This window comes from Lissotriton helveticus, chromosome 6, assembly GCF_964261635.1.
Source record: "Lissotriton helveticus chromosome 6, aLisHel1.1, whole genome shotgun sequence".
NCBI lineage: Eukaryota > Metazoa > Chordata > Amphibia > Caudata > Salamandridae > Lissotriton > Lissotriton helveticus.
The window spans coordinates 2,037,373,274-2,037,386,526 of record NC_136067.1 but is presented as its reverse complement, the minus strand read 5'-3'; the positions used below and the strand labels follow the sequence as shown (position 1 = coordinate 2,037,386,526).

At 45.2% G+C, this 13,253-nt stretch overlaps 1 protein-coding gene across 8 annotated transcripts in view; it reads right to left on the bottom strand.

Annotated features, from left to right (window-relative positions):
- DNMT3A (DNA methyltransferase 3 alpha) overlaps positions 1–13,253 on the bottom strand; it is a 2,120,215-nt gene that overhangs the window by 393,044 nt on the left and 1,713,918 nt on the right. For all 8 annotated transcript variants that reach the window (XM_078650037.1, XM_078650035.1, XM_078650036.1 and 5 more), the window contains one exon: positions 1,013–1,158. In XM_078650037.1, coding sequence (XP_078506163.1) covers positions 1,013–1,158 — 146 coding nt within the window. The remainder of the gene's footprint in view (positions 1–1,012; positions 1,159–13,253) is intronic.

Sequence of the window (13,253 nt, the reverse complement as noted above, 5' to 3'; positions counted from 1 at the left end):
CTAGGATAGTCATGAGTGTGGGCGTTTTTTACACTGTAGCTTATGGCTACTTTACTTCCTGGTTGGTTATTACCAAGGTTTTTGGTTTCTTATAGACATATTATTGCTTTTTCATGTACCGTGGGACTCCCATTCCGACGACAGGGAATGATTCAGGCATGTGAATCTATGAAAGACACCCCAATACTGGAGAACCAGGCTTCCACAGTCATCAATAAGTGCTCGAGTTGGGGTTGCCGTGGTTTTCCAGGTGAAAGTTCAGGATTCTGAGTAGGATGTAACTGCTAGCATCGACGGTGAGTATTGTGACGAAGTCCGCAATGGTGTTGTTGATGTAAGTGTGCTGTCTTGGTGGTCTGTAGATGAGGGCCTCTTACCGTAATATGTAGAGGGTGTGTGTGTCACGGTGGCCAAGTGCACCATATTTCAACCAGGGAAATAGGCAAGTCTGTTATCTACCACATACATTGTGAGAGAAATTGCTAAGAGACAGATTAAAAATCCAGATACTCTGGTATACCTCCTATCAACGTGTATAAAGGATGCTGTATCAGGAGTTAAGGTATCTTGAGAAAGAAAAACTTGTGTATGTAGATATACAGCATGATTTTCAGAGCAAGGATGTTGTTTGACTTTGCAAAAAGCAAGGATCAGAAGAGAATGTGGTTATTTTCAGAGTCGAGTAAGGTTAAGGAAGATTAATCAAAGAAGGAGATGCACACACATTGTTAAAATAACAGCAATTGCTGCAAACCTAAGTAGAGGAAATGTAAAGGACACAAAATAAGCTTGAAGCAAGGAGCGGGCCAGATAAGGTCTGGACTTCAACACAAGCATGGGCTATAATCCCAGTGCTTTAACCACCTCACGAGAAAGCAATTATGGATTTATATTCAATATCGTTTATTGAGGAAATGCAATAATCTCGTTCCCACACGTTTAAGTAATGTGCATGGTACAGTACACTTCAAGGTTTAAGTAAGACATTAAGCCATTTTCAGATTTGACGTACATGCTTACGGGTGACATTTCTGACATCTCCGACGTACATGATCTTGCCCTGGTGTCGCACCATTCCTACCGTGATTGAGTCTTCACATACTTCAGAGGCAACATAACGATCTACTTGGAACCCGAGGTCCTTTAGCACCAGTAGACCTAAAACATGCCAAAGTATATAAATTAAAGAGACGCAACGTTCAGGAGACTAGCAGGCAGGTTAATCATTTACACAGCACTTATGTACCTGGGCATTTCATTTTCGAATTTTAAACCTATCAATGGTAAAATGAGGCTGTATGAGTAGGTGCATGGAGTATAAGCATACCCTGGCCTAAACGTCACGCTCTGCCTACGGAGTTTATTAGCATCCCTCTTAATTGTTGTAATCGTTTAATTTACTTTTTCCTTTGTCTAAAATTGTATTACTCTTACATATGTGGAAAAGTTAATTTATGTTTGTATTTTCTGTTTAAAGCATGCGTTTCCTTAAATATAATATACAAAAAACAACGAATTTGAAGATCACTGGTTTGTCTTGTATCCTAAAATGATCTCTAGGTCATTTTATGCTGCTCATTAAATCACTGCACTTCTTTTCCAATTTACCCAACCCCCAACAGACTCACAATTACTCATTTGCTACCTATGATGTCACAGAACATTACTCTCCAACTAAAAGGCATTTATTCAGCACCATCACTTTTGCCTCCAATGGACCACCTAATACTCTACTTCTTCAGCTAAATAGTTGAGTATGTAAGCCTCACCTATCAAACTGCCAACAGAGTGTTCTCTAGTTATCTATATATTCTGTTGATGGTAAAAAAGAATAGTGGGCCTGAATGGTCTAAAGTCATGTCATCCAACCCGTTTTCCTTTTTTGGCTGCCCTGCTCTGTTTGTCTCCATCAATTACACTGACAATATGCTACTTCACTGGCAGTTCTCTATATTCTTCTGAGTTTGCACCAGCAGAGCACAAGGATGTGCTGCCCAGTGAGGCACAGAAGGTTAAACCAACAAACACTGCAGGATGTCTACTGGCCCTTGCACCAGGCTAGGATGTAATTGATGGCTTGTGACTTCTAAAAGTCTAGGAAGAGGCACAGACACTTTTGCCAGCAGCTCTAAGAAAGTAATCTAGTAACCCTCCCAGTGAAAAATCTGTTCCATCTCTCATAAATGTGGTCCTCTCTCCTTTGCATATATGAACCATGACAGGTGGAGGCCCCCCGTGATAAAGGCCATTGCCCCGATACTGAGCTGTGATAACGAAGGGAGCCAGCGCCCGGAGTGCGCTGTTCACGATCCACGTTGCCCCGAGGGGCCGTGATGAAGAAGAGGACCATTACCTTGGAGCAGCGTAGCATGTTGTGACTCACACTAGAACAGCATCAATTTGTTTACCTGAACCAAGGAGCATCAAAGACTGAATTACTGGACTCTAGAAGACTTACTGCATGATTGGGGAAGCACCATGGAGGCCTACCACCTTGCTGCAGCATCCAGACCACTGCTCAACATAGGACCGCTGATGTGCACCCAGGCCTATTGAATCTCAGTTCCAAGCGAGACTGGGTAAGACTGATTGCCAGGCCATCGAGCTTTTGGGAGAACTTGTTCTGATTGAAAACAACTACTGAGTTGGAACATTGGAATTTTAAGAAGCCATTGTGGAGCTTTTAAGACTTGTACTTTCTATCGGGCCTAACATGAATGATCATCTAACAAGAATGGGGAATATCCACGTCCTTAGATAAGAGGGTGTAACTCGGGTATGTACCTGGATAACTCTAGAGTGCTGGCATTAGGAAGACTACTATATGTTGTGTGCCCTATTTGACTTTGCGTTTGTATATAAATACTACTTTTTCATATAAGCAAGTATCTGGCTAGACATCAATTTATTGGGGTTGCTCAGCATATTTTGAGTTGAGAGTCTGACGAACAGCATGCATCTACCTCCCCTGAGAAGCCTTGCACTGTTCTACCCCAGAGTCAGGTGCTGAAGGTGTAGCACTTGGTGCAGTTACCAAGGACCAATAGAAGGGCGGCCCCCGCGACTTTTTTTTTTTATTTCACAAAATTTTTATTGAGAGAGTTTGGTAGTGATATGAACAGAACAAATAATCGCAGATAAAGTCCATGGTACAAGTACATAATAAATCGAGAAGCGGTGAAGTAACATAATATGGAGTAAACATAACATGCGGGGGGAAAAAAGTAAACAGGTAAATAAAGAAAATGACAATTAAGCATCAAGTCCGTACAACACGAAGGGATATGTCAGCCGGCAGATAGATCGGTCATATAGCACAGCAGGGTGAATCACAACCATCAAATGACATATTGAGAAGTTGCTTGCCACAACAAAGTTTTAGGTGTCTCACGGAGGTTTGAAGAGATCAAAGTGAGCGTCAAGTGAGACCCATATTTTCCTGTGTTGTGGGCGCCATGGGTGAGAGGCAAGTGCAATGGTATCGGCACCCCTGAGGTTAGAAACCCAGTTGAGCCAATGGGGGAAGGAGGCTTTGGCTGTATTTTTCCAGTTGGACGTTATGACTTTAACCGCCGCCGTCAGTAAAAGATCAAGTAGGGCTTTGTCATTTTCATTTAAAGTGACAGCTTTGGAAGAACCCATAACTAGAGTAGCAAATTCTCTCGGGAGAGAAACGTGCAGGGCTTTGTTAACAAAGTCAAATATCCTGTCCCAGTATGTGGCAACCCGGGGGCATTTAAATATTAGATGTTCAAGGTCTCCTCCCGCTTCCAAACAGTTCCAGCAGGAGTCATTGTCTTTGATGTTGTGCAGAAAAAGTCTCCTGGGGGTCCAAAAGGCTTTGTGTAGGAGCCAGAATTTAGTTTGGGATAGAGTTGGGCTAATTTTGTGTCTTGTGGTTGATTCCCAAATTCTGGCCCACTCGTTATCAGATGTGGGAGTGGAGGAAAATGCTTCCCAATAGGATTGTAATGCAGAGACCAGGTTAGATGTCTGTGGTTTGATCATTTTGTACATTCTGGATACCTGGTGGCCAAGTCTATTAAGGGTGGATAAAAGGCCAGGGAGTGAGGGGGATGTGTTGCCCAAGTTTGCTTTGGTTAGGGCCACCTTAACTTGTAGAAAATAGTAGAAGTCAATGTTCTCGAGTTGAAATCTATCCTGTAATTCCTTGAATGTGAGTGGTGTTTGGCCCTCGTAGAGGTGGTGAGGGAAGTGTATTCCCTTCCTGATCCAAGAAGGATTATACAGCGGTTTACCTTTGTATGTTATAGCGTTATTCCGCCATAGAGATTCCCACTTTGAATTGCGAAATTGATGGGGTAGAGATTTACTTATATGGAGGAGGGAGTTCTTAGTGTTTTTAAATATGATATTAGAGTCGATATCGGGACGCACTTTGATGGTAAGGAGGGAGGAGGGGTCAAGGCCTTCCACTAGGGATTTTTCGATGTGTAACCACACAGGTGTGTAATCAGGCTGTGGTGTGAGCCAGATCGCACCTTGCCTGGCCAGGAAGGCGGTCTGGTATAGTCTAAAGTCGGCCAGATTGACGCCACCCAAGGATTTATCTAGTCGTAGCTTTTTCATGCTGATCCTGGCTTTTTTCCCCTGCCAGAGGAAGGAGGTAATTACCTTATCCAGTTTTGAGTGGAAATCGTTAGAGAGCGTTAGGGGAAGCATCGAGCTCAGGTAATTGACCAATGGGGAGATCATCATTTTTATCGTCTCTATCCGACCCCACCATGTAATGAATCGCGGCGACCAACCATCCAAGAATCTTTTAATTTTCGCTAGTGTGGTCGATTCATTGTGCTTGAGTGTACTTAGTATGTTGTCGGTGAATTCTATTCCTAGGTACTTAATGACATCCGGTTGCCAGGCTAGACCTGAATTTCCAAGGACCTCTTTGGTAGTATGTACATTAAGGGGTTTAACTTCGGATTTGTCCTTGTTTAACTTATAGCCGGACAATGCCGAGTACTTACTGATGGAGGACATAAGCCCCTTAATTGATAGGGTTGGGTGTTCTGTGGCTATTAAGATGTCGTCGGCATATGCCGCTAGTTTTATCTGAGTGTTTCCGAATGTGACACCTGCGATGTCCTCATTTTTCTTGATGTCGGTGAGTAGTGGCTCAAGAGCCAGCAGAAATAGAGCCGGTGAAAGTGGGCAACCCTGTCTAGTTCCTTGGAATAGGCGGAACGGGTCAGAGAGTGTTCCATTAATAGATATACGGGCAGAGGGGGCGGAGTATAAGGCCATCACCATTTTAATGAAAGAGTTACCCAGATTGAATGCGCCCATACAATGCTGAAGAAATGGCCATGAGACTTTGTCGAATGCTTTCTCAGCATCTAGGGTTATTGCAACCATCGGCATTTTGCAGTTTTTCGCTTTTTCAAGTATGTGGCATAGGAGTCTGGTGTTGTCATTCGACATCCTGTGTTTCAAAAATCCTACTTGTGACGGACTTATCAATTTGGGCAGTACGGCGTTTAGTCTAGTTGCTAAGATCTTGGCATAGATCTTGCAGTCAATATTTATGAGTGAAATGGGGCGGTAATTTTTTGTCTGGAGGGGATCTTTCCCTTCCTTGGGTATAACAATTATTGTGGCTTCACTCATCGAGGGAGAGATACTCCCACTGGTGGCGGTGGAGTTGAACACGGTTTGGAGTGTCGGGGAGAGTTGGCTGTCAAAGGCTTTGTAGAAAGAGGCAGAGAAGCCATCAGGGCCCGGGGCTTTGTTGCTTTTGAGTGTTTTTATGGCCGTCGAGATTTCTGTGATGCTGATGGGGGACCCTAGATTTAATTCGTCTATCTCTGAGAGTCTGGGGAGGTCTAGGGCCTTTAGGTACTCTATACATGTCTGTGGGTCCAGGGGCTTATCATTCCTGTATAATTCTTCGTAAAATTGCTTAAAGGTATCAAGAATCTTGGACTGGTTGGTGTGCGTATTATTAGCGGGATCTCTTATAGAGGATATGGTTGTTAGTTTCTGCTTGTGTTTAAGGTAGGAGGCCAACAGCTTCCCGGCTCTGTTTCCCTCACACAGCTTCAAGGCTTTGAAGCGGTTGATCCACACGCCTGCTCTCTTGCTCACAATGGAATTATACTCGTATTTCTTTTTTATGAGTTGGTCAAGGGGTTTGGAGTCTTGAGGATTGGTTTTGTGTAAGGATTCTAGTGATCTGATCTCCTGCTCCAATTGCTCCAGTTCTTTGTTTATCGCTTTGTTGGCTCTGGTTCTTATATTCATAATAACTCCACGGATCGTGGCTTTGAGCGCATCCCAGAGGATGTTTGGGTCTGTGTCAGGAATATTATTTAAGAGTAAGTACTCTTCAATGGCTTTAGTAATCTGTAGTTTGTCGTCAGGGTTGGTTAGCGTTTCATCGTTGAAACGCCATCTTCTGGGCGGTCTGATTGAGCGGGAGCCTGCAAGTTTGGTGTGGATACATGCATGATCGGAGATCAGTTTAGGGACGATGTCGGTTTCCTCGATTAGGTGTGCAAATGTGGAGGATATTAGGATAAAGTCAATACGCGAGTAGGAGTTGTGGGGAGTGGAGTAAAAGGTGAAGTCTCTCCCATCAGGGTTTTGTAGACGCCATGAGTCTTTAAGGCAGTACCTTTCGCATAGCCGCAGGAGTGCCTCATGTGAGCGTGATGGGTGAAAAGCGCATTTGGACTGCCTGTCTAGTAAGGGGTCTAGAGGAAGATTAAAATCGCCTCCCACAATGAGAAGGTCGTCCTGAGGGATATGCTCCATCGAGCGGGAAACGGAGTCCCAAAACCCGGGGTCGTCTGAGTTAGGGCCGTAAATGTTCACTACGTGTATTGGGTCATCTTCCCTGCGTAGATGGGCCACCAGAACCCTTCCCTCCGTATCATGAGTGTGTGAAACTAGTGTTATGTTTGACTTCTTTGATATCAGGGTAATTAGACCTCCTTTCTTGTGCGGTGCAGGGGATGACAGTATATGGGAAGACCAATGGACGTTTAAGAAACGTGTGTCCTCTTCCGATAGTTTAGTTTCCTGTAGGAGGATAATATCCCCCTTAGTTTTGGCGATGTAGTCGAACACTTTCCTCCTTTTTACAGGGTGGTTAAGACCCTTAACATTTAACGAAACTATGTTGAGGTCATCCGCTATTGACTTAGTGTTAGACATTAGTGGGCAAGGTTATCGCTAAGTGGTGATCTGGTGGTGGGCAGAACAATGAGACAAACATCCCCGTGGGAGCCTGTGTGCTAATACAATAACAAGTGGACAGAGCTAGCGAAATGGCTAGGGATATAACTAGCGTCCTTGTGTTGTAGCGGAATGAAACAGACAGAAAAAGGGACAAAAAATAACACAAAAAGATATACAATGCTATAAAGTACCAACAATCATTATCTGCTGAAACCTCTCTCTTTTTCCCAATCCCCATGCAAGCCCTCCCAATCCCCCCTCCCCCCCCCAATACGTACGTAGGGAGTACGACAACAGTACCTAGCTAGGCAAAACAGGAGTTATTAAACATTAGCAATAGATATTCATTAGTTCCAATGTCAAAACGTAAGAGGATTTAGATGTCCAGACTGTGTGGCAGCGGGTAATATTTACTGCAGCAATAATACGTGCGTAATGATAGTGTTTGTGCGCAATAATATGCTGTATTAAACCCCCGCGACTTTAGGAGTAAAAGGCTACAACCTCCATAGTTGGGCCCAGTAATTTCTGCTTGTCCCATGACCCTCTGAAAGTCCTCAGAATATCTTTTGCCGCCAAATCGGTAAGCCCAACTACGATCACAATGGTTATGAGCAGTATATATACACATGAAATTCTGGCAAACTGAACAACTTTCTTGGGCGTGATCTTAAGACAGGCCGAGATTACAAACCTAAAGCTGATCACATTGTGCATGACATCAACATGGTGTACTTTCCCTCCTCAACCTCAAGAAGTCCTTATAATTCGACATAAATGAGGAGTATGCAGCATTCCTTAATTGTGGATGTGTTGAGTCAGTATCTCTCTGTTGCCGATCCCTTGTAGGATGGGAATCTTTAGTATCCTCTATTCTTGTTTACAGCACACAAAGAAGAAAACAAGTTACTTACCTGTAACTTTGGTTCTCCAGTATTGGTAACTTTCATAGATTCCCATTGCTTGTATCATTCCCCGTCGTCGAGATGGGAGTCCCTGGTAAATCAAAGGCACCATAGAAATAGGTTAAAAAAAGAATAAGGCCTAGGCCTCATCTCATTTTGTAGCATATCCACCTCTTTTTGTAAAAGAGACCAAATAAAATTAACAGCCAATCAGAACATCCTCACCCCATAGAACCTTCCTGAGAGAGCCTCAGAGCTTAATATTTTCGTAGCCATTGTGTAACAGTATACCAAAAGATGTTGAAGGCTGAGCTTTCCCAGGGGAGGAGGGTGGGCACCTGGGAATCTATGAAAGTTACCAATACTGGAGAACCAAAGTTACAGGTAAGTAACTTGTTTTCTTACTCCAGTGTTGGAACTTTCATAAATTCCCATTGCGTGTATCAGAATGGCTAGCAGTCAGAACTCACATTTTGTGTAATAATACATTGTTATAAAATCTTGCAAGATGCATCACAGTCATTAGAGATACAAATTATCTAAAAAGTAGTCTGTGAATATCAAGAGTTACAAAATGTGCGAATAACCAATAAAAGGAAGGAGGGTTAGAAGGAAAAGCTCACCACTAATGGAAAGAGGTTCCTCAGGACTGCCTGTCCCACTGCAGAGTCTATACGTGTGGAGGAGCAGTAATGCCTTCTGAAGGTATGGGCACAGCTCCATGTCGCTGCTCTGCAAATGTCCCTGATCGGCACTCCGGCAAAGAGAGCAACTGAAGAAGACATGGCTCTCGTAGAGTGCGCCCGGACCCGCCCCTATAGGGACCTACCAGCCGCTTGGTGACCGTATTAGATCGTGCTGGCAATCCATCGAGCAATACCCTGCTTCGAAAAAGGGAAACCCTTGCGAGGGGCATTGAAAGCAACAAAGAGCTGTGCTGATCTTCTGAAGTCTTTGGTATGTTAAAGATACTATTTCAGACACCTTTGAACATCCAGCGAGTGTAGAGCCCTCTCCGCTGGAGTAGTGGGTCGAGGAAAAAAAGGATTTGAGAGCCACTGGTTCATTCAAATGAAAGTCTGAAGGCACCTGCGGTATGAATTTGGGATTCGGCCTCAGAATCAAAGTCTCTTTTTTAAACTGTAAGAACGGTTCTTTAATAGTGAGAGTGTGCCGTTCACCTACCCTACTGGCCGATGTTAAGGCGAGAAGGAGGGCCACTTTCCATGAGAAGAATTTAAGGTACGCCCTATGAATTGGTTCAAAAGGCGGCCTCATGAGTTGAGTAAGCACTAAGTTAAGCTGCCATAGAGGCGGTGTAAAACTCTAAAAAGACCTTTAAGAAATTGATTTACAATTCTTGCTGACCAGAGGGAAGGTCCAGAAGAAGTCTGTCTGAATTTAGAAATGGCTGCAAGGTGCACTTTGCTAGAGGAATGAGCGAGACCTGATTTAGCCAATGCCAGAATGTATGGCACAATCTGATGAGGAGCAGAAGAGTAAGGATGAATGTTCTCTTGTCGGCACCACAGGCAGAAACGCTTCCATTTCAAGCGATGTCTTATTTGTACTCAGTGCTCGGGCTTGAGCCAGCACCTTTCCACACTCTACCGAGATATTTAGATTCTGAAATTCTCGGTGATAACCGAAGAGAGCTCGGGTCCGTATGCACCACTTGGCCCTGGGACATCGTCAGCAGAGAAGGAATTGGGCGCAGATTAACTGGATGATCCAAGGAAAGCAGGAGAAGCTCCGTAAACCAAAACTGGCGAGGCCACGCCGGGACCACCAAAATCATCCTGCAGGGTTCCGCCTTGAGCTTCCTGAGAAGTCTGGAAATTAGTGGGATCGGAGGAAAAGAGTAAACAAAAGCGCCTGACCAGGCCATCGAAAGCGCATTCCCCAATGATCCCGGATGGTGCTCCCTGCTTGCGTAAAGTCGGCATTTCTTGTTCTCTGGAGTGGCAAAGAGATCTATGGGTGGAGTGCCCCAGAGACTGAAAATCTTTTCCAGAGTGTCTTGGTCTAATTCCCACTCATGGCTCACCGACTTGAGGTGGCTGAGCGTGTCCGCTGTCTTGTTGAGGGCACCTGGGAGATGTTTCGCCGATAGTGGTATTTCCTTTTGGATTGCCCATTCCCAAATTTCCTGAGCCTCTTTGGATAGCGAACGAGACCTTGTTCCTCCCTGCTTGTTTACATAATGCATGGCTGTTGTGTTGTCCGTACGGACCAGGGCAGTGGATCGTCGAATCGGCGGAAGGAAGGCCTGTAAGGCTAGACAAAACACACTGAGTTCCAACAGATTGATGTGGAGAAGGCGATGCTGGGGAAGCCAGCGGCCGCCTTCCTGAAGGTCTTGTAAGACTGCTCCCCAGCCTTCTAGAGAGGCGTTCGTTGTTATTATTAGAGGAACTGGGGTGACCCTGAAGGTGAGACCCTGAGAGATATTATCTTTGACCGTCCACCACCTGGCCGCCTCTTTCATAGGCTGAGTTATTGCGCCACTGCAAAACCAGTTGTTCTTGGAGGGGGTGCATCCACAACCTGCAATGTGGAATCAGAGGAATGCAGGACGAGATTGACCCCAGAAGGGACTTGAGGAGGCGAAGAAATGCGTTACTTACCTGTAACAGCAGTTATCCAGTATTGGTGTCTTTCATGGATTCACATGCCTGAATCATTCCCCGTCGTCGAGACGGGAGCCTCCGGTACATAAAAAAGTAATGTCCTATAGACATACATAGAGAAAATAGGCCTAAGGGCCTCCCCTTAGTAGCCTTTCTTAGTCCTTATGTAAAAAGGACCAAACTCTCCTAGTCAGCCAATCAGCTCCGACCTCCCTCTAGAACCTTCCTGGGAGGAGCCTCAGTCCCTCAGATTTTCGTACGCACCCAGCTAGGTAGGCGTAATGTTGTCAGAGAGGGATGTGAGTCCTTCCCGGGGAGGCGGGAGGGTTGCATGTGAATCCATGAAAGACACCAATACTGGATAACTGCTGTTACAGGTAAGTAACGCATTTCTTATCCAGTATTAGGGGTGTCTTTCATGGATTCACATGCCTGAATCAGAATAGTTAGCAATCAGATATGCACATTTGTGATGTAAATCAGTTCTGCAGTCATGTTAGACAATGCATATATCATCACCTATAGTATCACAAGAGCAAGGAATGTGCATACCTGGATGGCGGGATGTAGGAAGGCTCACCTCACTGAAAGAGATGGCGAAGCACCGCTTGACCCACTGCCATATCCTTCTGAAGTTCGATATCCAGGCAGTAGTGGCTGGAGAAAGTGTGCGATGACTTCCAGGTCGCCGCTCTGCCAATGTCCAAGATTGGCACCCCCGCGAAGAGTGCTGCTGACGTGGACATCGCCCTGGTGGAATGTGCAGTGACCTGATCAGTCAAAGGCCGTCCGGCCTGGTCATGGCAGAATGCAATCGTTGATGAGATCCATCTTGAGATGCTTAGTTTCGTGAGGGACAGGCCCATTCTTGGTCTGCTGTATGCCACGAACAGTTGTGAAGAGTTTCTGAAAGTCTTAGACTTATCTAGGTAGAACCTGAGACTTCTTTGAGATCTAAAGAATGTAGAGCCCTTCCTGCTGCGGTTGAAGGGTTCGCAAAGAAAGTTTGAAGGATTATTGGCTCATTGAGATGAAAGTCTGAAGGCACCTTTGGAATGAATTTTGGGTTCGGTCTCAGCACCATGCTAGCATTCCTGAACTGCATGTATGGTTCCTGAATGGACAGAGCTAGGAGCTCGCTCACTCTTCTGGATAGAAAACCGCCTGTAGCCCACTGACTCTTAGTGGGGATTTTTCACGAGACATACTTTGGGTCAGCTCCGTGTACTGGTTGAACGGATGTTTCATGAGCTTGGTAAAAACCACATTGAGATGCCAGGAGGTGGCAACATCCTTACTGGCGGGAAAGATCTATATAAACGTTTCAGAACTTGCTTAATCAACCCGCTTGATCAGAGCGATGGGCTCGTTTGAATTCTTTTATAACGAGATAGCACTGTTAAGTGTACTGTAATGGATAGATAAGGCAATATTTGCACCAGTGATGTGGAGAAAAGCATATTTCTGCGGTCGACACCGCAGACACAAAGCGCTTCCCTTTCCGGGAATATGTTCATGTGCTATCCGCACTTGCTCTGGCAAGAATGTCTACAGTCCTGTGGATTATTCCGATTGTGGAACTCTGAACTCAGTCTTGTGTATTATTCCGATTGTGGAACCCTGAACTCAGGGGTCAGGCGACCAACCAGAGAGACTTCAGACCCTGATGTCGAACTGCATTATCGATCATAGTAAGCAGAGATAGATACTGCCGCCGGTGGATCGGCGGCTACAGGGATAGGTGGTGGAGTTCTGTGAACCAATGTCGCCTCGGCCCAATTGGGTCTATTAAAATCAGAATACAAGGCTCCACCAACCTTGTCTTGAGGACAATGGGAGCATCGGGAATGGTGGAAAGGCCTACGCAAAGACATTGCGCCATGCGGTTGGAGATGCATTCCCTAGCCAAATACCGAAGTGTGGGCATTCGGCTTTCATTCACGTCGCAATTAGATCCATTTGCGGCGTGTTTTATCTGGAGAAGATGTGGCCAATGATTTGTTGGTCCAGCTCCCTGCTACAATGGTTTCTGCCTGCTGAACGCATCGGTGAGCCCATTGTTCGTCTTATTCTTGGTAGGCAAGCTTAAAGGCCCAGGAAGACCGTCAGCAGTTCAGGCAGATTGATATGTAGTGTCTTCTCCATAGGAGACTACCTTCCGCATTTTGTGACGACGTGAGGAACCGCCGGAAGTAGGAGTGACAAGCCTTGAGACAGTTTTTGAGAGGATATTCCTCATTGTAGGACTCCGGCCATGTGAGGATTCCCTTTCATGTGGCAAGATGACCCTGTAGATTGTAACCACTGCTTCGATAGCGCCTCTTGTAGAGGTCTCGTTCGTAGTTGAGAGCGAGGAACCAGGAGGATACACTATCACTCTCTGATGGGAAAACCTTTGCTGACCGTGTGGGCAGGGTCATACCTGGGAAACTGATGTACCTAGGAAACTGATGTAGTGAGAAGGTTTCAGGACCGATTTTTCCTGATTGAGGATGAGATCCAAGCATCGAAAACTGAA